The sequence below is a fragment of the Astatotilapia calliptera genome, chromosome 16 (genome assembly GCF_964374335.1).
Source record: "Astatotilapia calliptera chromosome 16, fAstCal68.1, whole genome shotgun sequence".
Taxonomy (NCBI): domain Eukaryota; kingdom Metazoa; phylum Chordata; class Actinopteri; order Cichliformes; family Cichlidae; genus Astatotilapia; species Astatotilapia calliptera.
The window spans coordinates 11,105,010-11,129,531 of record NC_137437.1 but is presented as its reverse complement, the minus strand read 5'-3'; the positions used below and the strand labels follow the sequence as shown (position 1 = coordinate 11,129,531).

The 24,522-nt window shown below is 38.5% G+C and overlaps 5 protein-coding genes across 6 annotated transcripts; 2 read left to right on the top strand and 3 right to left on the bottom strand.

Annotated features, from left to right (window-relative positions):
• The first annotated feature begins 734 nt into the window (after positions 1-734).
• LOC113008375 (gamma-crystallin M2) lies at positions 735-1,780 on the top strand. Of its 2 annotated transcripts, XM_080290305.1 has the most exons (4): positions 735-835; positions 909-965; positions 1,100-1,342; positions 1,444-1,780. In XM_080290305.1, exons 2-4 carry the CDS (start codon positions 957-959, stop codon positions 1,714-1,716), a joined length of 525 nt encoding a protein of 174 aa, XP_080146431.1. In that variant the 5' UTR covers positions 735-835; positions 909-956; the 3' UTR covers positions 1,717-1,780. The 2 variants fall into 2 exon arrangements, with proteins under 2 accessions (XP_080146431.1, XP_026001526.1); XM_026145741.2 differs by lacking the exon at positions 735-835 and having other exon boundaries at positions 894-965.
• A 1,773-nt stretch (positions 1,781-3,553) lies between these two features.
• Positions 3,554-4,464, top strand: LOC113008447 (gamma-crystallin M1). Its single transcript, XM_026145872.2, has 3 exons — positions 3,554-3,704; positions 3,788-4,039; positions 4,142-4,464. The coding sequence occupies exons 1-3, from the start codon at positions 3,603-3,605 to the stop codon at positions 4,415-4,417; spliced, it is 630 nt and encodes a 209-aa protein (XP_026001657.2). The 5' UTR covers positions 3,554-3,602; the 3' UTR covers positions 4,418-4,464.
• Positions 4,465-6,737: 2,273 nt separating this feature from the next.
• Positions 6,738-7,810, bottom strand: LOC113007422 (gamma-crystallin M3-like). Its single transcript, XM_026143973.2, has 3 exons — positions 7,556-7,810; positions 7,187-7,426; positions 6,738-7,071 (listed from the first exon to the last, which is right to left on the bottom strand). The coding sequence occupies exons 1-3, from the start codon at positions 7,568-7,570 to the stop codon at positions 6,793-6,795; spliced, it is 534 nt and encodes a 177-aa protein (XP_025999758.1). The 5' UTR covers positions 7,571-7,810; the 3' UTR covers positions 6,738-6,792.
• Positions 7,811-10,004: 2,194 nt separating this feature from the next.
• Positions 10,005-13,109, bottom strand: LOC113007423 (uncharacterized). Its single transcript, XM_026143974.2, has 6 exons — positions 12,960-13,109; positions 12,604-12,846; positions 12,253-12,521; positions 11,224-11,269; positions 10,875-11,117; positions 10,005-10,436 (listed from the first exon to the last, which is right to left on the bottom strand). Exons 1-6 carry the CDS (start codon positions 12,987-12,989, stop codon positions 10,161-10,163), a joined length of 1,107 nt encoding a protein of 368 aa, XP_025999759.2. The 5' UTR covers positions 12,990-13,109; the 3' UTR covers positions 10,005-10,160.
• A 1,534-nt stretch (positions 13,110-14,643) lies between these two features.
• On the bottom strand, positions 14,644-15,569 carry LOC113007420 (gamma-crystallin M3-like). The gene is made up of 3 exons (XM_026143970.2): positions 15,391-15,569; positions 15,056-15,298; positions 14,644-14,965 (listed from the first exon to the last, which is right to left on the bottom strand). Exons 1-3 carry the CDS (start codon positions 15,421-15,423, stop codon positions 14,687-14,689), a joined length of 555 nt encoding a protein of 184 aa, XP_025999755.2. The 5' UTR covers positions 15,424-15,569; the 3' UTR covers positions 14,644-14,686.
• Positions 15,570-24,522: the final 8,953 nt, after the last annotated feature.

The window sequence follows — 24,522 nt, the reverse complement described above, 5'->3', positions numbered from 1 at the left end:
CAGACACATTACACTGTTATGATTGACAGTTGCTTTGAAACAGCTCACAAGGACCAAAAACATTCATTATGCTAAAGATTGTCTTAAAGATTTTAAACAAACAACAAAAAACGTAAAAGTTAAACAAAATTTATCTGGAAAATAAGTATAATATAAACTTTAACTTTTTTAGTGATTGATAAACTACACTGCTAAGTGATATTAAATACAGAAACCGTAACATTTTCACATAAGTCTTACATTTGAAGAGAGAGGGAGAGGAAAAAAAGGCTCAAATCAAGGTGAAATTTACTATTGCACAGTTTTCAGCATAACAAAATGTTATAAGTAATTAATTATATTTGACTAGTGGCTGGTGGTAATACCAAGAAATAAAAATAATAGGAGTTATGTGTCCAGGTCCATTTCTCCTGTAGGGGGAGTCTTCAGAAAGTCAAATTACTGTGAGTAAGTAATCGTGAAAGTCCTAAATCATTTAAAAATAGTGAATTTTACATTGCTTAACATACAGTAAACTGTAAAAGTATATACAAAACTTCTGTTATCTTCTATGTCACATGAAGACTGGCAGCACAGTATACACATGCTTGTTTATTTGCATATGGTAGGGTTGCTCAGGTAGAGGGAGAGTAAATGGCTTCCTGCTCTGTTACACAACATATTTAATGCCAAAGCCCTGTTCCATATTGTTCTGCAGCTATTGTCCACTGGATGTGTGGATACCATACTAGTCTTTTCCTTTGTCCATGCATGTCAAAACCAAACCAGTTAATTTATCCTTTTTTTTCAAATACAGATCCATATTTCTCACCCAATGTTGGGCTCTAACAAAAAGGTAAACATGTGCTAGTAGCCTTCAATTATAACTATGAGATAATTTGAATAACAATGCATTTGTTTGTCGCAAGGTAGTATAAAAAGCCCTGAAAACATGGGGAATCTCTCCAACGGAGACCATGGGCAAGGTAAGTACTGGTTTTGTCTCTCTCTGCTCACATTGAATGTTAGTTAAATTTGTTGGTGGTCTTTTACACTTTTATTTTTTGCTGGAAAGTCTTAACTGAGCAGTTGAAGCTACGACTCTTTTATTTTTCATTAGATTATCTTTTACGAGGACAAGAACTTCCAGGGTCGCTCCTATGAGTGCAGTAATGACTGCACAGACCTTCACTTGTACTTCAGCCGCTGCAACTCCATCAGGGTAGAGAGTGGCTGCTTTATGATCTATGAGCGCCCTAACTTCATGGGCCACCAGTATTTCATGAGGAGGGGAGAGTATCCTGACTACCAGAGGTGGATGGGCTTCAGCAGCTGTATCCGCTCCTGTAGGATGATTCCAGTGGTAAGACAGACATAACGCTGAAAAATACACCTAGACATAATGGTTTCACTGAAATATGGCAAAGGTTTGAACATGTTGCTGATTCTCTTCTGGCCCTACAGTATCGAGGTTCCTACAGATTGCGTATCTATGAGAAGCCTGACTTCAGTGGTCACATGATGGAGTTCATGGATGACTGTCCCTGTGTGTCTGACCGTTTCCATCACCGCCATGTCTACTCCAGTAATGTTATGAATGGCTACTGGATCTTCTACGAGTACCCCAACTACCGAGGCAGACAGTACTTCCTAAGACCCGGGGAGTACAGGAGGTACCGCGATTGGTGCGCCACCTGCGCCATTGTCGGCTCCTTCAGGAGAGTCACCGAATTTTAGCCATCAACTGAAACCTTGCTGTAAATATAAAGCACTTTGTTTATTAAAGATGTTGAATTTTTAACTCGTCTTGTGAATTTGTTTTGATTGAGTTGTTCAGCTTTGAAACTGTGATTGCTTTGTTGCGGGTACATAACGGGACCCATCAAAAGACTGGTAACATGTTGACTGTTTGGTCTGTAGATCCTGTACTTACTCTGTAGGTACTGTGAAGAACAATACCTACTTTTGTTTATTAAATTAGATGTAATTAAAAAAAACACCCTGGCCAGTCCAGCTGATCTTAAACAAATAAACTATACATCAAGTAGGCAACAACAAAATCATCTACAGCATTATTGTTTGGACTCACTTGTTGTACTTTCTGGAATAAAAGAAAGAATCTGTGTATAACACAATGATACATTAATTTCATGACTATCTGTCATATTCTACATACTAATACTAGGTATTTGTACCATTATTTCTTATCGACATTGCTGAATCCCTTATTATGTTGGTAATCATAAGTATTTATAAACTTAATAAAATAACTTCTTTTCTTATGTTTGAATTTTTATATTAATATTATTAACTTAATATTGTAATTTCTTTTGAAATCGCCCAAATTCCACTCTTTAGGTCAAAGTTAAACAAAGCCCTAATGTCAGTCAGGAGATATATGTTTCCAGATGTGATTTTCTTTTAGATTTTTCTTATCAAAGTTGTAGACCACATGGAGCAATCCTTCTTCAAAATCCCAGCTCACGATGTTCACGATGGCTCATCAGTATTTCTACTTACGACAAACTAGTTGAATTGAATTTGGAAGAACCGTCTAATATATACGTCTCACTTGACCAACTGTATAGTTATTATATAGCCTAGAACCCAATCATAACAACAGAGTCTTTTTTCAGGACTTCCTAATAAACTCAACTTTTCAAAATAGTGTCTTTATATAATTTTAGTTACAGTGCAAGAAGAAGAGGCAGATCAGTGATAGAAATGAGTGTTTCTGATCCAAATTTGCAAAAACGTTTAAACAAATGCCTGCAAATGAAAAAGTAAATTAATGCAACTGAAATGAATTAGTGCAATATCACCATATTACTAATGTTTTTTCTCCAGCCAGCTGCTGTTAAAGTATTGCAAAAAAGGAACAACCAGATGTTGCATGATGGAATTAGAGGAGTGACACATTTTTAATTTTAATTTCTTTAGAATTAAGCTGTGTGAATGCAAATTAAAGTATTCTCCATAGGTATATGTACATAAACTGTCTGAACTTTTAATATTGCATAAATCCATCTACTGCTAACCTATTTTTTAAACTTTTTTAGTAACTCATCAAAAGTAAGAATACTGAATAATTAGTTACTATATTTTATGAGATTAGAATGTTGATAGCTGTGTCTGTGTTTGTTTAAAGGCTGTGTATCTTACTGTAGCTTGTGTATGGCCTTTCATCTCATGATTATTTATCACACTTTAATCTTATAGTATAATAACATCCGTAAGAACTTAATAAAGCATGCAGATTGTCCTTTAAATGAAGCTCAGTCTTTTAAGTTACGGAACATATTTCTTATTATCGAGAGTCCTGAAAGCCGGCAGTTAGTATATTTATTTCTTTGTATTAACGGAATCTTTCCACAGTTTGTCAGAAGTTTACCACAGATGTAGCCTGATGTCATGTTCTTTCCATCCCTGATTACTAACTGTATGTGAAGAGCCTTCTGACTCAAAATGGAACACACACAAAGCATATGCTTATAATAGACAATACGGATGACTGCTGCCAGAAATGTATGGATGGAGAACCATTGTTAGTCATTTATAGGCCCCGTTCAGCAAAAGTAATACTGCTAATTCATCAGCTTTGCACATTTGAATAACAACACATCATGGCCCCTGGGATTTTGTATAAAAAGGCCCTGGAATCATGGAGTTGGCAGAGCAAGTTGAACCATCCACTGGGAACAACCTTAACCACCATCATGGGCAAGGTAATGGGATGATTTTTACTGTAAAAGGAAGCAAAAATAATCTTCTTTAATCGATTTACTGATTTATCATTTTGTTTTTTCAGATCGTCTTCTACGAGGACAGGAACTTCCAGGGTCGCTCCTATGAGTGCACGAGCGACTGCTCTGACATGTCCTCCTACCTGAGCAGGTGCCAGTCCTGCAGGGTGGAGAGCGGCTGCTTCATGGTCTATGAGCGTCCCAACTACATGGGCATGCAGTTCTTCCTTAGGAGGGGCGAGTACCATGACATGCAGCGCATGATGAGCATGGGAATGATGTTTGATTCCATCAGATCCTGCAGAATGATCCCCTTTGTAAGACGTGCTTCACTTTTGCTACTATAATTTTGATTCATTATTAACTTTTAAAATGCGCCTTAGTAATCATACTTACATTTTCTCTACATTTAATTACAGCACAGAGGCCAGTTCAGGATGAGGATCTATGAGAGGGAGAACTTCGGTGGTCAGATGAACGAGCTGATGGACGACTGCGACAGCATCATGGACCGCTACCGCATGTCCGACTGCATGTCCTGCAACGTGATGGATGGCCACTGGCTGATGTACGAGCAGCCCCACTACAGAGGCAGGATGATGTACCTGAGGCCCGGAGAGTACAGGAGCTTCAGGGACATGGGCATGAGCGGGATGAGGTTCATGAGCATGAGGCGTATCACTGATATGTGCTAGACTTCTGTATTTGACTTCAGTAAATAAAAGCAATGTGTACTTCATAACCATATTTGTCACATGCACTTTCTTTATCTTGCTACATTTTTTATGTAGCTACATCTATGTACCTAACTGCAAGAAAGCATTCCCTAACTATACCCCAAATTACGTGTTACTCAATAACTAAATATATACATAATTATCAGGTTCAACTTAAAAAATAATAAGAACGATCAGCAGTTTCATAGCAAAGTCAAGACAGCTTCCATTCAGTAAATGATGAGGCTAAGTCTATAGAACAACCCTAGGCTTTTGCGTTTAGCCATCCTCAGTTAGCATACGAACTTTTATTCTGGAACTAAAGACTACAACAGCATAAGCATTCAAATCTGCAATAACTGACCTACGAAGCTCAGATACAGTAATGTTGTTAAAACTGATGTATTAGGCCAGAACGTCACTTAATATTTCACTTCATCATGCATTGTCAATATTTTTCCAAAATGTACTTTTTTGGATTATAAATATTATATTTAATTAAAAACTGAACAACTAAACAACTAATCAAAATATCTACACTCTTGTTTGTAGCACCAAAGAAAAATACACCTAATTTACCCATTTTTCATTGAACACACACACACACAAAGGAGGAGGAGGAGAAGAAATATATAGATAGAAATATATAGAGGTCTATTGAGAATAAACACATTTTTTTCGATTTTCGATTTTTCCCCCCGTTTTTTTCCTATTGAAAAACACCAAAATAATTATTTGCCTAATTAGCCTAATTTAGCAAAATAAACTATATTAATATTTACGTTTTATTTTATTAAAATAAAAAAATTAAAATGATCTAATAAAAAAGTAAATTCAATAGTTTTTCTTTAACTGTTTAATTTGGTAAAATGAAAACAAACAAACAAACAAGGAATATCACAGATCTAGGTCGACTCAAACACAGGACTCAACATCAAGTTCAGTGCATTTATTTACAGTGAATAATGCGTAACACAGAAGATCAACAATAGCGATGGTCCCAGTCCCCTCAGGCAAGGTTTTCCACAGAGCCACACTTTCCCACAGATTCTCTCTACAGATCACCAACACAGGTTTCTCTGGGAGGATCACAAGTCCACAGGGAAACAATGAGTGAGATTCTTCCTTGGAGGAAAGTAGCAACATGTACAGAAGCCGTAAAACAAACCAGCGAGGACTGAAGGTCAGCCACCACTGCCTTAAAAAGTTGTCACAACAACGACATCAGGAGCAACTGTGAGACTGAGTGAGACACACACACACACACACACACACAGACGCACACACACACACACATAGACAGAGGAGAGGTAGAGTGCTTATAAGAGAGAGATAGATAGAAAGTAGTGAGCCAACTGGAGAGGACAAAGGGAACATGACAGTAACATCAAACGAAGATCTTTTTGTAATGCAAAAATAATTTCAAATTTTGATTTATTTGACCTCTAACAGAGGAAATTTTCAATTTGCTTCAGTCCATTTTAATCAGCTTTCAGTGTTTTTCCTGATGATATGTTTCATTAACCTATATTTGCGGATGGCACAGCAAACTGTGCTCAGAGACAATGATTTCTGGAAGAGTTCCTGAGCCCATACAGTGCATTTCCATGAAGTTGCCTGAAGGTCACACGTTGCACAACTACACACAACCTTTTGATGATATACTGCACATCACGATGACATATTAAAAACTCATATACTCAACTCTGCTGAACCCGTAAATGCATTTTATGAATAGCATGTCCTATATATGTGACTATGTGTTATAACCTGCCAGCTTTAATTTAATTAAATTGTAATTATTCTAACTAGAAGGGAAACAGCATATGCTATTGAAAAATATTAAAGAATTAGTTGCCATTTATTCTGTATGCTGCTTTTTATGCATACATTTCCTCATATTCAAAATTACATTGGCACAATTAATAAATTATGTGTAATTTAAATTGTTGTGCCTTTTTACAGGTCGTTGCATGAATAAAAAGGCAAATGTTGCAGAACAGAAGGACTGCATTCACATATTCTGCATTTCTAATATTGCGGTGTATTTAATGTATTTATAATTTGCCTAAATGTAACCATTTACTGTGGTTACATTTACAGATATCAATAAAAATGGTGATATGCTGTCATCTGGTGGTGTGCAGCATAGTGACCCTAAAGGTTTGCTGTGAAACTGAATACACAGCATAGCACTTAAAAGTTAGCTGTTGCTAATTTATACAAAAATGTAGCCTATGTTTGCGTGTCTTATTTTGGTTTGTTGTGCAAGTTTCCGATCACTCAGTGACAAATTCAATTAAAAGAGAATTATTAGATTTTTATTTAAAATCATGCTTTTATACACTGGTGCTCTAATAACAGGAATCCATGATGCGCCTCATGCTATTGAACCTCATCCCGCTCATTCCCATGTCCCTGAAGCTCCTGTACTCTCCGGGCCTCAGGTACATCATCCTGCCTCTGTAGTGGGGCTGCTCGTACATCAGCCAGTGGCCATCCATCACGTTGCACGACTGGCAGTCGGACATGCGGTAGCGATCCATCATGTTCTCGCAGTCGTCCATCAGTTCGTACATCTGACCTCCGAAGTTCTCCCTCTCATAGATCCTCATCCTGAACTGGCCTCTGTGCTGTAAATTGAAATGAATAACAATGAATCAAAGAGATCTCGTTAATATGCTTTCGCCAGGTTCAGCATCTTACACCATATGTCAAATATTAGAAGGAGTTTTCAATTTACAGTACCATGGGGATCATGCGGCAGGACCTAATGCAATCACTCATGCCCATACGCTGGTAGTCAGAGTACTCTCCCCTCCTGACAAAGAACTGATTTCCCATGTAGTTGGTACGGTCGTAGACCATGAAGCAGCCGCTCTCCACCCTGCAGGAGTGGCACCTGCTCAGGTAGGAGGACATGTCAGCACAGTCGCTGCTGGTCTCATAGGAACGACCCTGGAAGTTCCTGTCCTCATAGAAGATGATCTGAAATTGAAAAAAAGAGAAAAAACAAGGACTATTTGATATCGTACTTTTTGCATCGCATCCACATTTGTTCAGCATCCAATCAAATGCAAAAAATCCGAACAATGAAATAGCCAAAGCTGCACACACCTTTCCCATGGTCATGGTTTCAGTTAGGACTCTTTAGGCTCAGAAGGACTGCACAGTTTTCACGACATCCCACGAGTTGCTTTTATACCTGACCTCACGCCGAAAGATACATGACCCCATTGTTCAAATTCCTGACAGAGCAACATGGAGCAGAGGCCCCCCGTGTACGTTTCAATTCAAAGGGACCTTCAACGGATCGTGATTTGCAGGGGTTGCATTTGTGAGAAGAGGCCCCGCTGTGTATTGTCTTTGCAGCTGAATAACAGAGAGAGCGTGTTTTCCACAAACATAGCATTCTTTGAAGGCCTCATTAAAGTTTTCATCTCTAATGTTTCACAGGTGAAAGAACATTCTGTTTTTTTGTTCTTTTTGCCAAAATTAGCCAAAAACCAAATCTTTAAAATCTGTTAAAATTTAATTGGACTCAATAGAGGATTGAATCAATTCATTAAAACTGAGTAAACCTATAAAACCTATAAGGGACAGATAATCTACTGATATGTTAGTCTAAATATGTCTCCATCAAGTATTTTTGGCCCTCATTTAGTTTAATGTAATGAATGAGATGTTGCCAATGAATTTCATGGATATCATGGTGATTTATTCATGAAGCTAATCCTTACATAATTTGTAGATGATATTCAAGCCCTTTCATAACAAGTGTACTGCAGGTGATTTCTTCTTTTTTAACCCATTAACTTGAATACTGGAGTTATATGCATGGCTGTGTGATTGACATGTCTCTTGACACTATTAGCTGTAGACAATGGCTGTTGTCTGAACTGGACCTCTCAACTGCATTTGTTTTGTTGGTGTCTTCTGGAGCTTTTTTAATGGAATTACTTGGCAAATGTTTTCATGTGATGTACAGTATGGTCTCACTTCCATTAAATGTGGGCATTTTGATGAGGGAAGTTATAGTGCTTTATTAGGCTGTTAGCACTGAGTAGCAGATAACTGCTGCTGTGACTTGGAGCTATATAAATAAAATTGAACTGAACTGAAATTGAATTATTTGTACAGCATGCTAACCAGGCTTTTCCACATTTCTACCTGGCTTAGGATTCCACTCTGTCATCCAAACCTGGTCACTTTTGGCTCCCCAAGCAAGCAAGCAAGCAAGCAAGCAAGCAAGCAAGCAAACAAACAAACAAACAAACAAACATTGGCCAAAACATTAGCACTAACGTCTTAAAATGTGTTCCAAAACCAGTGGGTGACCTCAAAGTGGAAATGTTAATGTTTTATAGCTGATGAAATGTTTTATTTGTTAATGAAATTGTCATTGACAAATTAACAGTGGATGTCCATGCAGTCCTCCCATGACTTTCCTTCATATGTTTGTATGAGAAAAAAAAAGACTTTTTCTATATTACTGTAATTTCTCACATAAAAACAATACACTGGGTATAGATGTAGGTTGTTACGATCTGGAGTTATACTCTTTGACTTAAGCCATTAAAACAATAAATCAAAATCTCTAAAAATCAAAGTAAGATAGTAAGATCCTCGGTGAGGTAGAGTAACTATTGCTTTCTTCTTTTAAGGTTTCCTAGCTTTAAATTCTACATATTTTAGTTTTCTTTACAGTTTAACACATTTCCAGCTGCTGTTTTCTTATGAGATTATTTCTGACTTATAATAATAATTTTTAGACAACAACAAGCATTGTTTGCCTTTTTCAGGCAGTCTGATACAGATGGGTCAGATATAAGTGTTCGCTCACGGATATGATGTGAAAAACAAGGTTTGTTATAAGGCCAATGTTGATACATGGCCATATAACTGGATCAGAACTAGATTGTATTTTCTTCTGAAAGTGACAAGAATGACCGAAACAGTGCTCTTACTGTGAATATTTATTGGAAGAAATCTGATGTCGCAAGTCGCAAGAAAAACATCTTTCATTTTTTGATGTGAAAAATACTTTCGTGCAACAACCTTTGGCTTTTAATTGGAGTCACAAAGACCAAGTTTCCTTTTTGATGGTCACGTCAAAACAAATAACTAACTTCTGAGTCAACTGATGCTATCAAATGAATATGTGTACAGACTTGAATATTGCCATTATATTAAAAGTGCAGTACAAGGAAAGAGAAGGACATTTTTTTCACATGCCACAAATCTGTGTTAGCACATGTTGATGGAGTCCGTTATGTTAAGGTAGAATGAACGCTTCATGGACTGTGCCTTTAAGAACTGATCAGTCACTACATTATATGCTACAAAACAAATCAGGCATAATTAAATAACTATATGAGTCTAACTGAAAATGTTCAAAGATACTTGAAAATATTCTTAATCACTTTTTAAAAATCATCAATAACTCCAACCATATTTACAATAATCTTCAGAAGAGACGAGGTCGCCTGGAAAACCTGGAAGATGTATGTCTATTTGAATAATGCCTAGGAGAAAATAATGATGGGGAGCAAGACTTTACCAAATCTTATTTTCTACTGTTTATTTCAATTTTGGAATCACATAACACAATGTAAAAGGATAGTTAAATCACATTAATTGATTACCACTATTACAAATTGTGTATGCCATCTGGTGCATGAAAATTCTTTTATTTCTTTACAAGATTAAAATGTATTTGTTGTTAACAGGATTCATTGATGCGTCTGATGGAGCTGAATCTCATTCCGTCATATCCCATGTCCCTGAAGCTCCTGTACTCTCCGGGCCTCAGGTACATCATCCTGCCTCTGTAGTGGGGCTGCTCGTACATCAGCCAGTGGCCATCCATCACGTTGCAGGACTGGCAGTCGGACATGCGGTAGCGGTCTTGGAAGTTGTCGCAGTCGTCCATGAGCTCATACATCTGACCTCCGAAGTTCTCCCTCTCATATATCCTTACTCTGTAGGACCCTTTGTGCTGTTAATATTACAATGTAAGGATGAATTATTTTATATAATAATCTTAGCAATAAACCTTATTTATAAAGTATTCTTTAAACCAAGTTACAAAGTGCTTCAAAGAAAGAAATTGAAAAGAGAGACATAAAAAAATTTCCTAAAAGTTTTAAAATAGTGCTTCAAGAAAATATTTAAGTTGCTATTTTGATTTCAATGGACGAACTGTTCCACAGTGTGAGAGAGTTAATGACAGAGGCCCCAAACCAGCTAAGCCTTATTACCAATTTAAGGAACCCAGACCAGCGTATGTAAGAGACGAAGGTTTTGATATACTATTCATTCTGTGAACTATGTTGATGGACATTTTGCAAAAGCCATATCACATATGACATATGTTATTATTATTATTAGGCCGTATTAGTTTATATATGAAAGTTTAGCAATCTCGGTACTGTACCATGGGGATCATACGACAGGATCTGATGCAATCGCTGAAACCTATCATACGTTGGTAGTCTGAGTACTCGCCCCTCCTCATGAAATACTGGTTTCCGATGAAGTTTGGGCGGTCGTAGACCATGAAGCAGCCGCTCTCCACCCTGCAGGAGTGACACCTGCTCAGGTGAGAGGACATATCAGCACAGTCGCTGCTGGTCTCATAGGAGCGACCCTGGAAGTTCTTGTCCTCGTAGAAGATGATCTGGATCCAACAGACGAGGCAGAATTCAGTAAACATTTTAAAATCATAGCTTTTGTTTTAGGTCAGAAAGATAAAAATTTTGATCTATTTTCTCTAATACACGTACCTTGCCGTGCATCGTGGCTGATAGACTGAATGACGCTATAGCAATCCTATCCCAGATTTAAGCCTTTTTTATAGCTAACGTGACATCCAGACAGTTGATGTCACCATTGTATGGAAACCATGAGTCAGCAGCATCCAATGTTAGTCCCTCTGTGAATGCTGATGGCAAAGGGTTGTTATGCATCCTCTGACAGGCTCTATTATTCTAGATCAAAAGAGTTTCTTTGTGATTACCTTGAAAATGATTTAGTGTTTTTATTTTGTGGTGATATACTCAAAAAGTAGTAGAGCCGTATTTAAATGTAGTTATTTGTGCTAGTACCACAAATGCTGTTGTTAAACTGATACTACACCCTGAATGTATGTAAATGGTAATGCAATGGTGCTTAAGCTAATTTATAAAGGTTCATGTTTTTTTTTTTTTATCTATACTGTAGCAAATAATTGGTTGATGTTAGACACATACACACATGCTTACTTATAACAAGGTGGTGCTTTTCTTTGGTTTGTATTTAACATTCATTTCAGGCGTAATCTGAAGGTATTATGTGGCATACTATAATATGACATTTCAGTGAAAGTTTAAGTGGAAAAAACGATTAAATTAAATATTATATTTACTTTGTTTGGGGTTTTAAGTTAACACTGCTTAATAACTTACTGATCTGCAATAAAGAGGTTTTTAATCAAAACTAGACTTTGACGTGGTTTAATAGAACAACAATATTTAATGTGTGCTGTGTATAATACTGGGATTAGTTTATAAAACTGTGGCACACTTTTTGATTATTTATAGAGAATTAAATTTTTCCCCCAAGTTCATGTGGTGTATTTATTATTTTATTAAGTTGATGGTGATGGTGTGTGTCTCTAGAGAATAATGTAACCATTTCATTGTGTTTTTCCCCTTTCAAACCCCTTTAATGATCGTTTATTCACTATATTAGAGGAGATAATAAAGAACAACACAAAAAGTCACTGATGTAAGATTTTGTCTTTATCTTTTATTTTTTGTGAATTTGTTTAGCACATGTCCATGATGCGCCTCATGCTCATGAACCTCATCCCGCTCATTCCCATCTCCCTGAAGCTCCTGTACTCTCCGGGCCTCAGGTACATCATCCTGCCTCTGTAGTGGGCTTGCTCGTACATCAGCCAGTGGCCATCCATCACGTTGCAGGACATGCAGTCGGACATGCGGTAGCGGTCCATGATGCTGTCGCAGTCGTCCATCAGCTCGTACATCTGACCACCAAAGTTCTCCCTCTCATAGATCCTCATCCTGAACTGGCCTCTGTACTGTTAGAGAGAATGGAAAAATAATGTGTTATGGAGTTTGCACTTGTACTAGAAACAGGATTTCATGCTGCATTCTACCTACCATGGGGATCATACGGCAAGACCTGATACCACCGCTCATGCCCATCATGCTCATGTAGTCAGCGTACTCGCCCCTCCTCATGAAATACTGGTTTCCCATGTAGTTGGGGCGGTCATAGACCATGAAGCAGCCGCTCTCCACCCTGCAGGAGTGACACCTGCTCAGGTAGGAGGACATGTCGGCGCAATCGCTCATGCACTCATAGGAGCGACCCTGGAAGTTCCTGTCCTCGTAGAAGATGATCTGGAAAAAAGGAGTGCATTAGTTCATTTAGAGTTCACCGAAATAATACGATCTATATTCTGTATGCTCTACAACATCAGTGCATATGACGTTCATGACGTTCATAAGCTCACCTTGCCCATGCTCATGTCAGTGGTGGACATACTTAATGATGAGCTGCTGCTGTTGCTACTGCTACTGCTGCACTGCTGTCCTCTTTGGTTTAACCCTTGCTTTTATACCTGACCAAACCCTACAGAGTCAGTGGGCCCCCATTGTTTAAACCCCTGACCCAGCAACATGGTATAGAGAGCTGTACCAGCATGCGGTACTGTGTCATATAATCACATGATTGGGCAAGCGAAGACTTTAGAAATTTGACCTTTTGACGAGTAACACAAAGCCTCTATTCTCAGCTCTAAGGTTGTCGTGCCCATTTAGATGCATTAAACCAGAGTAACATAAAAATAATTGATTAAGGTTTTGTAAAGTAGAAAGAACTCACAGTGCATGCTAATGGAATGTAGATGTTTATTGCACATTTTTTTCTGGACATAAGTTAAAATCAGCAACTCAGAAACTGAAAAACATTTTGTAGAATTTGCACTATTAATTGTCATCATCATGATCATTTATTTGGAGGATTATAGATATATTCAGTTTTAGCATGGTTTATGTGTCTGTTTTTAACATTATGTTTGCATAATTTTGCAGTGTTCGATTCTTGTAGTATCTGATTTGATTGCCTTCTTAAATAATATAAATATTTCTCAAATTGATAATTGTATTTTACTCTGTAAAAAGGCTAAATCTAAATACTCTGTATTTAGATTTAGCCTTTTAGAACCTTTTGGCTCTTTATTTATGAATTGAGCTTATGGCAACCATTGTCTTTTCTTGCACCAAATAATAAATAAAAATAATAATACAAGTGGAAACAGATGGCACAATCAGTATTTTCTTAATATGCAACATGTTACAATTAACTTTCACAGTACAACAATCTAAATAAATGTCTGATTTTTTTTAAGTGTCTTGTTTTTAACTTCAGGAGTAAAACCACAATGACCAATTATCCAAACACAGTAAATAATGACTCACTGTCTGTATTGTTCCTGATGCAAACAGAGTCATTGTTAAAAACTGAATAATTTCTGGGATTGTTTATATTAGACACATCACCTTTAAAACGAAAAAACAAACAAACCCCAATACATGTATATGATGGCAACAAATTTTTTATTAATAAATATACAACATGTCACAGTATTTACAACTTCATTATAGGGTGTAGGTCTGAGTCACTTCAACCGTATCCTCAAGCAATTTTTAAGCACTTGTAGCTTGTAGCTAAATACTGGACAGATAGTTTCAGAATTCATTTAGTGATTAAAAATAAGAAAATAAGAATAAAAGAAACTTAAACTATTAATGATGCATAAAACCAAATTTTAAGCTAAAAAATTTAACATAGATTAGCATCATCAGATGTTTTTATGACCAAGTTAGTGTCAGTCAGATGACACTTACACATGACATAAACAGAAAACATGTTACTTTGACAATTGTTTGAAAATTCCCTTATTTTGATTTTATCTTTCAGTTTTTGAAAATGCTAATTGGTATTCTATTCAAGATCACACTTTATATTATCAGGTATCATCAGCTGAATACAATTTAGAATCAATATTTGCTTGCTATTGTGTTTGTTGCAGATAAAATTATAAAACTTCAAATATTTTCAGTATATATATGTATCACAACAATGTATCATTTTTTTCATGATGAGTTAATTAATAATCTCGACAAAGGTCAAAGTACTGTAAAATTATTTTATTTAGTGGCATTGGACAGTGAACATTTAGTAACAGGAGTCCATGATGCGCCTCATGCTCATGAACCTCATCCCGCTCATTCCCATGTCCCTGAAGCTCCTGTACTCTCCGGGCCTCAGGTACATCATCCTGCCTCTGTAGTGGGGCTGCTCGTACATCAGCCAGTGGCCATCCATCACGTTGCAGGACATGCAGTCGGACATGCGGTAGCGGTCCATGATGTTGTCGCAGTCGTCCATCAGCTCGTACATCTGACCACCGAAGTTCTCCCTCTCATAGATCCTCATCCTGAACTGGCCTCTGTACTGTAGGGGAAACAGTTCACAACAAAGAATTTGAATATATAATTCAAGCCTATCTGGAGGAAAATTATATCCACAGCACAGCTTTCCTACCATGTGGATCATACGGCAAGACCTGATGCAGTCTGACATGCCCATCATGCTCATGTAGTCAGCGTACTCGCCCCTCCTCATGAAATACTGGTTTCCCATGTAGTTGGGGCGGTCATAGACCATGAAGCAGCCGCTCTCCACCCTGCAGGAGTGACACCTGCTCAGGTAGGAGGTCATGTCAGAGCAGTCGCTCATGCACTCATAGGAGCGACCCTGGAAGTTCCTGTCCTCGTAGAAGATGATCTGAAAAACAGCAAAATAAAATCCTTCTTTAAAAAGCAGCAGTTATTTGGAAGCAGTAATCACTGTTGATTAAAAAAGAAAGAAATCTGTACCTTGCCCCTCATGTTCATGCCAGTGTTGCTCATGTTGCCTGCAAGTGAGTAGTTACTCCTGTTCTGTCCTGTTCTCTACCTGGTTTAACCCTTTTCTTTTATACCTGACCAAACGTAAAGAAACCCCTCCCCTACACCAGAGAACCCATTACTCAGCAACTTGCTAGTGAGGCCCACAGAAAGCAAAGGTTAGGTCCATTTTTTTTATAGACACTGGGCACCAGCAGTCTTTAGAAAGGCCTTTTCTCTTTTTACAGAATGCATTTTCAACCGTGCTTGTGAAATGTGAATAGGTTGGCCCATGTAATTGTTAAGAATTGTGTTTATGACCCGTGTCACACATAAACTGTCAAAACTGGGTGTTTGAATTGTTTTTCACGGTGAACATGCTTGTTTCCACTGTAGAATATGAAAAATAAATTGACTGTAGCAACAAGACATTTTAAATTAGTTGCTGATACATTTACATACAACTACATCGTACTCCATCAGAAATTGTTTATATTGTATTTTGGTTATAAATCCTCAAACGGATAAAGAGGAGGAAGAATACATCAACAAAATATTGACTGTGTTAGACAAATGCAAGTATGATATCATGTAACTGTGAGATTAGTGGTAATTACAGAGTGTTTGTTTGATGTTTTTGATCGTTTGACCTTTGGGTAGGTGATGACCCCACCTTAACACTAACTCTAACTGTACAATGTGTAATGTTTCTTTTTATTAAATTATTCTCCCAGTCTTAGCCAAGGGCACAAAGAAAACACCACAAACTTTACCCCCAAAAAGTCAGTTTTGGCTTTCTCCAAAATAAAGGAGAGATTTTTTTTACCTATGGCTTAATGTTTGTTATACCCTTACCATAACTAAAGAAGCCGTGTACAATTTTGCCTTCATTCTGTAAAAACTGAAGCTGTTTTATCCCTCACTTATAACAGCTTATGTACAAGAAACTGCCACGTTTGTTTAAATCAGAAAACACATTTTATCTCTATTAAATGCTATAAAACTGTCACGTCTTATGTTTTTTTTTTGTTAGAATAATTTTTTATGGGCGAATTTGAACTTTATTTTCATATCATGTTATCATACAAGGTCATTATAATAGCAAAACTGCATGAATTTATAATATTAATTTAGATTATTTTCTGCTACACTGGAGATTTCTTTACTTAAAATTCAATAGAGAACTGAAAAAAAAAATGCTTTTTGGATAAACTTGACAGGATCATATCAACATAGTATCTGAAAGGTCTCCAAGTTCAAGTTCATTTTCTAGTTGCTGTTCCTTCTGGGTCATAAAAATGCTCTAATATGAAGAAAAAGAGGACAATGTACCATCCTTTCTGACCTCGTTTGAAGTCTGGGCTTGAGTCTGGCATACATTTCCAGCCAGAGGCTAGCTGTCTTGGTAGAACTGCAACACCACAGGTGGTGTTCTAGAGGAGACAATGATCTCATCCTCCAGGGCTGCAAAAACCCAAAATAGGTACAAACCAGTAGCATAGGAGGTCATAGTGTTATGTGTATATTTTAGAGTATTGAGAGTGAAAGCCCGATGATGAACTCACTTTAGCTCCCAGTGTGGTGTTGAAGTCTCTCTATACCTGGGAGGTGAATTAGGGGCTTGATCAGAAATTACATCCAATGGTATGTTGTGTAATCTGAAAACACAATGAGCCATAATTTCTATTGTTTGCTGGTATGTGGGAAATTCGGGAAGATGCACAAAGTGGTCTGCCTTAGAAAAATACTCCATAATGGTGAGAATGAATGTGTTCCCATTGAAGTGTGTTAGACCAGAGGGAAAATCTAGAGCAAAGTGTGACCAAGGATATTAGGGGTGGATAACAGTATAAACAGACCAACAGGAGGCAAGTAAGAGGCTGCATTTGGGACACAAATAACACTGGCAGAGACACATGCAGAAGAGAGGGCCACAAGAAAATTCTCTAGTGAAAGATTATTCGGATACCTAGTTGAGAGATGAATATGCTGGTGTGTGCCCACTGTACTTGGTACAAAAAGACAGTTAGTGGGTCCACCTCAAAGGTCAGGTCCATCCAACAATGGATCACTGCCTCAATTTCCTTGGTGAATATACCAACTATTCAGGAAGCTGGGAGAAAACATGTGCTTTCATGTGCTTGGGTTATAGAATAAGTGTTGGGACAAGGCATTTCTAGAGTCTGTGCAATGTCTTGAAATTCAACTTTACAGAAAATATGGACCATTGCAAAATTCTTGTTGTGTTTGGCACTCCTCCAGCCAGGTTCTCCTCACTTACAAGGGCAACTTGACAGCCAGTGATTTATAATATCATACTTGCATTCTGCAGGGGAGAGACAGGGAGACAAGCAGGCACAGGGGCTGTCATGAAGCAGATGCTTGGCAAGCAGGATGACGACCCAAATGCAGGACTCGGGAGACAAATTGCAAACTCAAAAACAACTTTGAAGTTTAAGTCTTTAAAAGACATAAAAATATAAAACAATGGTAGAGCTGAATCCAGGAATTCAATAACTAGTAATCTAGGAGGAATCATGGAACATGGGAGCACACAACCAAGAGGGATGACATGACAAAGGAAAAGGGGGGACTAAGAGAATATATGCACAAGATAATGAGGCTAGGGGCGTAATAATAAGTCTAAACAATAATCTAAGAAGCAAATAGAACATTAGAATTATAAGCAGAAATTCAAAGGTCCACAAAGGACAACTTCTACATATAAAACCCGGGACCATGACTCTGGCTAGATAAGGACAGGGACAGAAGTGAATCTCCCTTAGGGGTGGTGAATGCATGTTCAGCAGCTGTGTCCCAAGTGAGAAGAGCTTTCACTGAGGTGAGTCTTCTGAATGGGCCTGCAATCCTGCTACAGTCACAAATGAGTCTGGGGCAGAGCTTAGTGAATTGTTAATCAGGTTAATTGGATTTTCCCCCCCCAGTCTTGTATAAGGCTAGAGTCAGTGTCACTACTGGTAGCATGATGAGATACCTGGACCCTACCGAAGTTGCAAAGGTGACAAAGGAGCACACAGAACTGAACGGCACCATCTCCTGGAGGAAAAGTAGGTTGTAAAGACATTAACTGACAGCAAGTACTCCATCAGTGACCTTTCATTTTGACCAGTTGATATCAGAGCAGTTTTAACATATAATAGCCAAGAACCAGAGGATTACCAGGATTCTTGATGATCTTGAAACCGAATTTGTGATGATTTCAAGACAGAATGAGATGAATATTTACTGTTTTGCACTAATGTCAACTAATGTCAACTTATTCGAATTCATAATCCTCTGAAGGGCTTTCTCTTCTGCCACCAAACCATGTAGCGATGATAACGCACTCTGGAGGAAGCAGCATTTAAAAGACTACAGCAGCTTCTTATGCAGGTTGTTTTTCACATAATCAGTGATTCTCTCATAGATCACCTGCTGCTCAAGATGAGATGCATGGGTCCATCTTCTGTAAACCTCTCTACTCTATAGATATACTCCTATGGATGAGGTGGGACTTCATAATGACAGTGGTAAGTGACATGGGACAGTTTTTAAAACTGCTTTTTGGACTTCATCATTAGGTGTGTTATTTAAATCCTAAATTGTTTATTGTTTCACTTGATTTTTATGTTCTTGCATATTATCTTGAGCCTTTAATTTATTGATCTGATTAGCTGTCATCGAGTGTTCATCTGTGTTCCAAGTGTATCAGTGTTCCCTTAGCTACTTCCTGTTTTAATTTGTTGAGTCCTTATCTCTTATGCTTTTAGTTTTACTTACCTCATCTCATTGTCTTTGATTAGTTTTAACTGTTTCTTATCACCCAGGTGTTTCCGCTCTCTGAGTTGCTCTTGTTGTCTGTACATATAGCTTATGTTTCCCCCTTTAATATTTATTATTGTGGTATTTTTACACTGGAAACATTTCGTTTTTAGGTTGATGAACTTTGTATTTTTGGGCCATTCACTGCCTTAAAAACAATGGTAAACAGACTGGTTATTTAGCATTTTCTCAAAATGCTTCATAGAAACCTAAATGAGGCAGTTTTCTATTTGAGTGTCTTATCCAGTGTTTTTCCTCTGATTGCAAATTTGATGTGTAGATGAAATTTTGGAAGGATGGCTTTTAAAGAGTCTGTCTAGTCTGTTACATTTTTATGATCTAGAACGTAACAGGTAAAATGTCACAGGGCCAAGTGGTCAGTACCAAAACTGGACTTAGGTGCAGAAACCCAGAACAGAGACAGCAGGTGGTTTTACAATATATTTATTGGTTAACCTTGGACTTGAAAGCTTGGCAAGGACAAAAATAGTGAAACGCAGAATTTGATGTGGCGTGGCCTGGGTAATGTGGCTACGGGGACGTGCATCTAGTGAGGGGAAATGGGCCTGAGATGTAGACTGGAATAGGGCAGTAAGCATTCACACTGAGGGAGAGAGAGGACAGAGTTAGGGAAGTAGCTGAGTGGAGCTCTGAAATTGGTAAGTATATTATGTAACTATTCTTACTTACAGGAGGAGAAAAAGAGTGATGAGGAGGGTGACGTGAATCCGGGGTGAGCTGAGTATTGTGAAAAGGCTGACCTGAGATCCGGAGGTTCCTGATAGAGTGTGGTGGCAGGAGGGCAGGCAGGTGAAGCACAGAGTGATTTCCAAAATGGTGGCTTGGTATCCTGAGTCTGAGAGCAGAACTTGAGCCAGAGGTTTGAGACAAGGTGAATCCAGGAACTGTGCCACAAGAAAGTATAGTTAACAAGGTAAATCACAAAGAGAGCTTGAAACATGAGAGCCAGCTACAAACATGGATTGATGACAAACAGGCGGTGAATGGACGTCAGCTTGAGGCTTAAATTAATCTGGCTTGATTGCGTGCAATCAGCTGCAGGTGTGAGGAACTGGAGGAGGAGGTGGCCCTGCCCAGGGGCGGATCCCAGGTAGGCTCACGAGCCTGATGGAAAACTCCAGCCACATACCCCAGACCATGACATAAAAGACAACAACAGGGTGTAGGAACCACAAGGAAGACCACAAAATAAATTTATTTGTGTACTGTAAAGTCAACTTCACTTTTTGCATATAGTATGCAATGCAGTGGTGTGTGGTGACTAAAAGGCAAGCAGACAAAAATTGTCTGCTTGTTCTATAAGCCGTACGTTTGTAGTGACCCTCCTGTGAAGACCACGTATCTCTGAAAACAACAGTTGTTTGTGAGCTCAGAAATACAAGCCTACACATTTAAAATAAATAAATAAAACACAGTCTTGGTCAAGTTACTTGAAAAAAGTAATCAGTAACTAATTACTGATTACTTCCCCCCCAAAGTAATCCTGTTACTTTACTGATTACTTATTTTCAAAAGTAATTAGTTACTTAGTTACTTTTTAAAAACATGATTTACAACCTGAATAAAGCGATGGATCTTTCAGCCCAATTCTATTTTTTCTGCATAATAAATCATATATATAAATATAAATATAAATATAAATAAATATATATAAATCATATATATCCAATCATATAAATGTAATCAAATGAAAAAGTCTCTTTTTGAAACTAGTTTGATTAGTTTTAATCTTTTAACTTTATGCATGAAGCAAACATTAAATTATATGCAACACTCTCTGACTGGAAGAAATCTGTTGAACATTTAAACCTATTTTCTGCATATACCAGTGTATAAAATAAAATAGTTTTTTGTGTTTACACTCACTCTCTCAAATAGATGCAAGTGAAACACAGCAGAAAATAAATCAAATCAAAGACTCAGCGGTCCTGTTGCTCTGTTTTCATCTGTACAGCAGGAGTGGGGCAGGTGGAGGTTTGCCTTGGTGAAGGTGTGTCGTAGCGGTCAGTGGAAGGATCTGGCAGTTTCACATTCCCGTGGCAGCGTATCGGTGCTTGCTTGGAAGTTTAGGTGTTTTTTCGCTGTAAAAAGAAGTTTTCTTCCAATGCAGTGAGCAGCGGACGTTAATGTTTTTGTCACTTTTTACGGAATCAAACTCAAAGTAAGGTCAGTACTGCCCGCACTCGTTATATTATCCATTCTTGATCTGCACACAGCTGTTGCCACGAACATTGCACTCGCTTACATCATTGTCATGAGACACTGTCGCAAAAAAATCGCAGTAATGCAGCGTGAAAGTAACAGTAATCTAATTACCTTTTTTTGCAATAGTAATCCCTTACTTTACTCGTTACTTGAAAAACGTAATCAGGTTACAGTAACGCGTTACTGCCCATCTCTGATAAAACAAAAGAAAAAAACAGCTGAATTAAAAGGCTTGAGCAGTGTTTCACATGGTTAATGATTCCCAATTCCCAGTGTAGCAAGACGAGAATCAGCATGCACAGGAGCTGATGAAGAACAAGATTTGCTTTTCTCTTTCATTTTCACAGCGCTCCTTTCATCGGGAGCATCTCTGGACCCAGCTCAACTCCCCTCTCCACCAGGTCCCAGCAGGCTACTAAACAGGGGAGACAAGACTAGACAAATACCATGAGGCGTGACGAAGAGACTCCCCTTCCGCTGCCCTCTGAACCCACTTCTCCATCCCTCCCCTGCAGCGCTGAGCCACCAACCACACCCCACCATTCACCCCCACTGCCTGTCTGAGGCAGGAGACATCCAACCATCTGTGCAGCGACGAGTGCTCAGATCTCTTTATTGGACAAAAACAACAGCTCCATAAATGGACGGTCCACCTCAACATGACAAGACTCAGCTGTACATCCACATCTAATGGATAAGGGGCTGCTAATGTTCACATTCTGGACAGAGAAGACAGACGGTTTGAAAGCGAGTGAAAGAGTATGTTCACTGTGAACAGCCATCTTTCAACAGAGAGGTGGCTTAAAACACCAACTGTCTGCCACCTACAATGACATTTTGAGATCCCTTCCCAGGCGCCTCAACCCCCGCTAACATCTTGCATCAGGTGAACTAATGCATCAGCCGCCTGTTTCAATTGTTCCTGCTTTTTCTCCATACTTTAACCTTTTCTTACTTTTTTGTTTTTCCTCATCTTTTATTATTATTTAGAGTGTTAGTTTGCTTATATAGTTTTCTCTCAAACATGTGGATTGTGAGAGTTTTTATTGCTCTTTTTGCAACTGAACTGTTACTTTATTTCAGGAATGGGACAGTGGTGCAGCAGCAACACACCACACGCAGTATTTACTTCAGAGATCAGCTAATTGCTCAGATCCTGGTGGCTTGTGAGCCAGACCCACGGACATACCGGCTGAAATCTGGAGGAAAACACACCTTGGATGCAGAGGTGAAGGTCAGACGAATCATTTCTCACTCACTATTTATAACTCCACAGTTTTCCCTTCACCTCAGGTTAAGAGCCTAGACAGTTCACTATCCTATAAATCTCACATCAGTAGTCTCACCCTTTCTGCCTATTTACATCTGCGCAACATTAACAGATTATGTTCTTCTCTTTCCACCCAGTTTGCATCCATTCTTGTTTATAGTCTCGTTACCTCCCACATTGACTATTGTACTTCTCTCTTGCATGGTCTTCCCCAAAAATCCCTCCATAAGCTTCAACTGGTTCAAAACTCTGCTGCCCGCATTATTACCAGAACCACCTCCTACCTTCACATCACCCCTGTTCTCCAGGAACGTCACCGGCTCTCTGTGTCACAATCCTGGGTCATTTGACCCAGCGTTTTGAGTTTTCTTGTGTTTTGTCATTTTGTATTATGGTTTGAGTCCACCTTGTTAGTCAAAAGTGTATGCAGGCTGTTTAGTTTTGTTTACTGGATTTCTCCTCGTGTCTTTGCCCCCTGTGTCTCCTTCGGTGTGTTTGTGTTTTGTACTTAGGTATGTTCTTGTGCCCTGTTTTCCCCTCCTTGTGTTTCACTCCGTCATGTTTATCTATGTTTCCCCAGCCCGTCACGTATGCACTCGCTCTCCCTTGTGTTCCCTTGCTCCCTCTGGTCTGCCGCTCTTCCATTCCCGTTTCCTGTTTCATTGTGGATGTTTCATGTTTCTGCATTCGGTGTAGTTCCCCTGTGGTGTCTTGTTAATTCGTATCAGCTGCGTTCCCTCTGTGTTCTCATTTCCTCGTTATCCTTCTGTGTATTTATGTCAGCAACTCCCTCATCCATGGCTGTGTATTTCCTTCTGTGTCTCTCCATGTGTTTAGTTTATATTTTCCCAGTTTAGTTTTGTACCGTTTTCCCCTTGTGTCAGCAATAAAGCTGCCTTTTGAGTTCACTTTCTCATCTCTGTGTAGTCTGCGATTGGGTCCTTTCCTGCCTCCACACAGCCGCATCATGACACCCTGATAATATACAAGCTTCTTCTGCTCACCTTCAAGGCCCTTCATAACCTTGCTCCTCCTTAACTTTCTAACCTGTTAAGCACGACCTCTTCTGCCTGCTCACTTCGACCTTTTCTTCTATCCAACTTGTTGTGTCTTCTTTCTGTCTCAGCCTCAGCTCTGAACTCTCTACCCCCAGATATAAGAAACACTGGTTCTCTCCCCCAGTTTAAATCTCAACTCCAAACCCATCTGTTCTGCATATTCACTGTAAACCTGTTGTTTGTTTATTTTATCTTGTCCTTTTTTGCTTTTATTGTTCTTCATTTTATCATTGTTGTATGTGTTTTATTCTATTGTTAAGTGTCCTTGGGTGTCTTGAAAGGAGCTTTTAATTAAAATGTATTATTATTATTATTATTATTATTATTAATATTATTATTATTATTATTATTATTATTAGTAGTAGTAGTAGTATTGTTATTAAGAGGAGGAGGGAGACGTTGAGACGGACATTGAACTGTGTGCCGTTGGAATCAGGCCATATTATTTGCCCAGGGAATTTACCCATGTAAATTTACCCAGCCACACCAAACTCTCCGTCTCTCTCCACATTGCACCACAGCCTCCTGTGAAATTCTTGACACCCCTCCCCCACCTATCACTCCAGCAACCAGCTTAGATTTGAGACTAATGAGAAGACTCCACTCAGGTTGAGTCCCTGTGTCCTCAAGGCATGTGCCCCCTACCTTTGTGGAGTCTTTCATAAACTTCTCACGACTCATGATGAGTCTTCGTCTTCAGAGGGTCCCCGTGCTGTGGAAGATGTCAGGCCTCGTTCCTGTATCAAA

Bases quoted from the DNA above. Each gene is read 5' to 3' on its own strand.
- LOC113008375 (XM_080290305.1), top strand. The intron at 1,343-1,443 runs GTAAGACAGACA...CTGGCCCTACAG, and splicing joins CCTGTAGGATGATTCCAGTG to TATCGAGGTTCCTACAGATT.
- LOC113008447 (XM_026145872.2), top strand. From the start codon at position 3,603: ATGGCCCCTGGGATTTTGTATAAAAAGGCCCTGGAATCATGGAGTTGG. The intron at 3,705-3,787 runs GTAATGGGATGA...TTGTTTTTTCAG, and splicing joins TAACCACCATCATGGGCAAG to ATCGTCTTCTACGAGGACAG. The intron at 4,040-4,141 runs GTAAGACGTGCT...ATTTAATTACAG, and splicing joins CCTGCAGAATGATCCCCTTT to CACAGAGGCCAGTTCAGGAT.
- LOC113007422 (XM_026143973.2), bottom strand. The intron at 7,072-7,186 runs GTACTGTAAATT...TTCAATTTACAG, and splicing joins CCTGCCGCATGATCCCCATG to CACAGAGGCCAGTTCAGGAT.
- LOC113007423 (XM_026143974.2), bottom strand. From the start codon at position 12,989: ATGTCCACCACTGACATGAGCATGGGCAAG. The intron at 12,847-12,959 runs GTGAGCTTATGA...CCTTTTTTCCAG, and splicing joins CTGACATGAGCATGGGCAAG to ATCATCTTCTACGAGGACAG. The intron at 11,118-11,223 runs GTACGTGTATTA...TGTTGGATCCAG, and splicing joins CAGCCACGATGCACGGCAAG to ATCATCTTCTACGAGGACAA.
- LOC113007420 (XM_026143970.2), bottom strand. From the start codon at position 15,423: ATGAGCAACACTGGCATGAACATGAGGGGCAAG. The intron at 15,299-15,390 runs GTACAGATTTCT...GCTGTTTTTCAG, and splicing joins GCATGAACATGAGGGGCAAG to ATCATCTTCTACGAGGACAG. The intron at 14,966-15,055 runs GTAGGAAAGCTG...TTTCCCCTACAG, and splicing joins CTTGCCGTATGATCCACATG to TACAGAGGCCAGTTCAGGAT.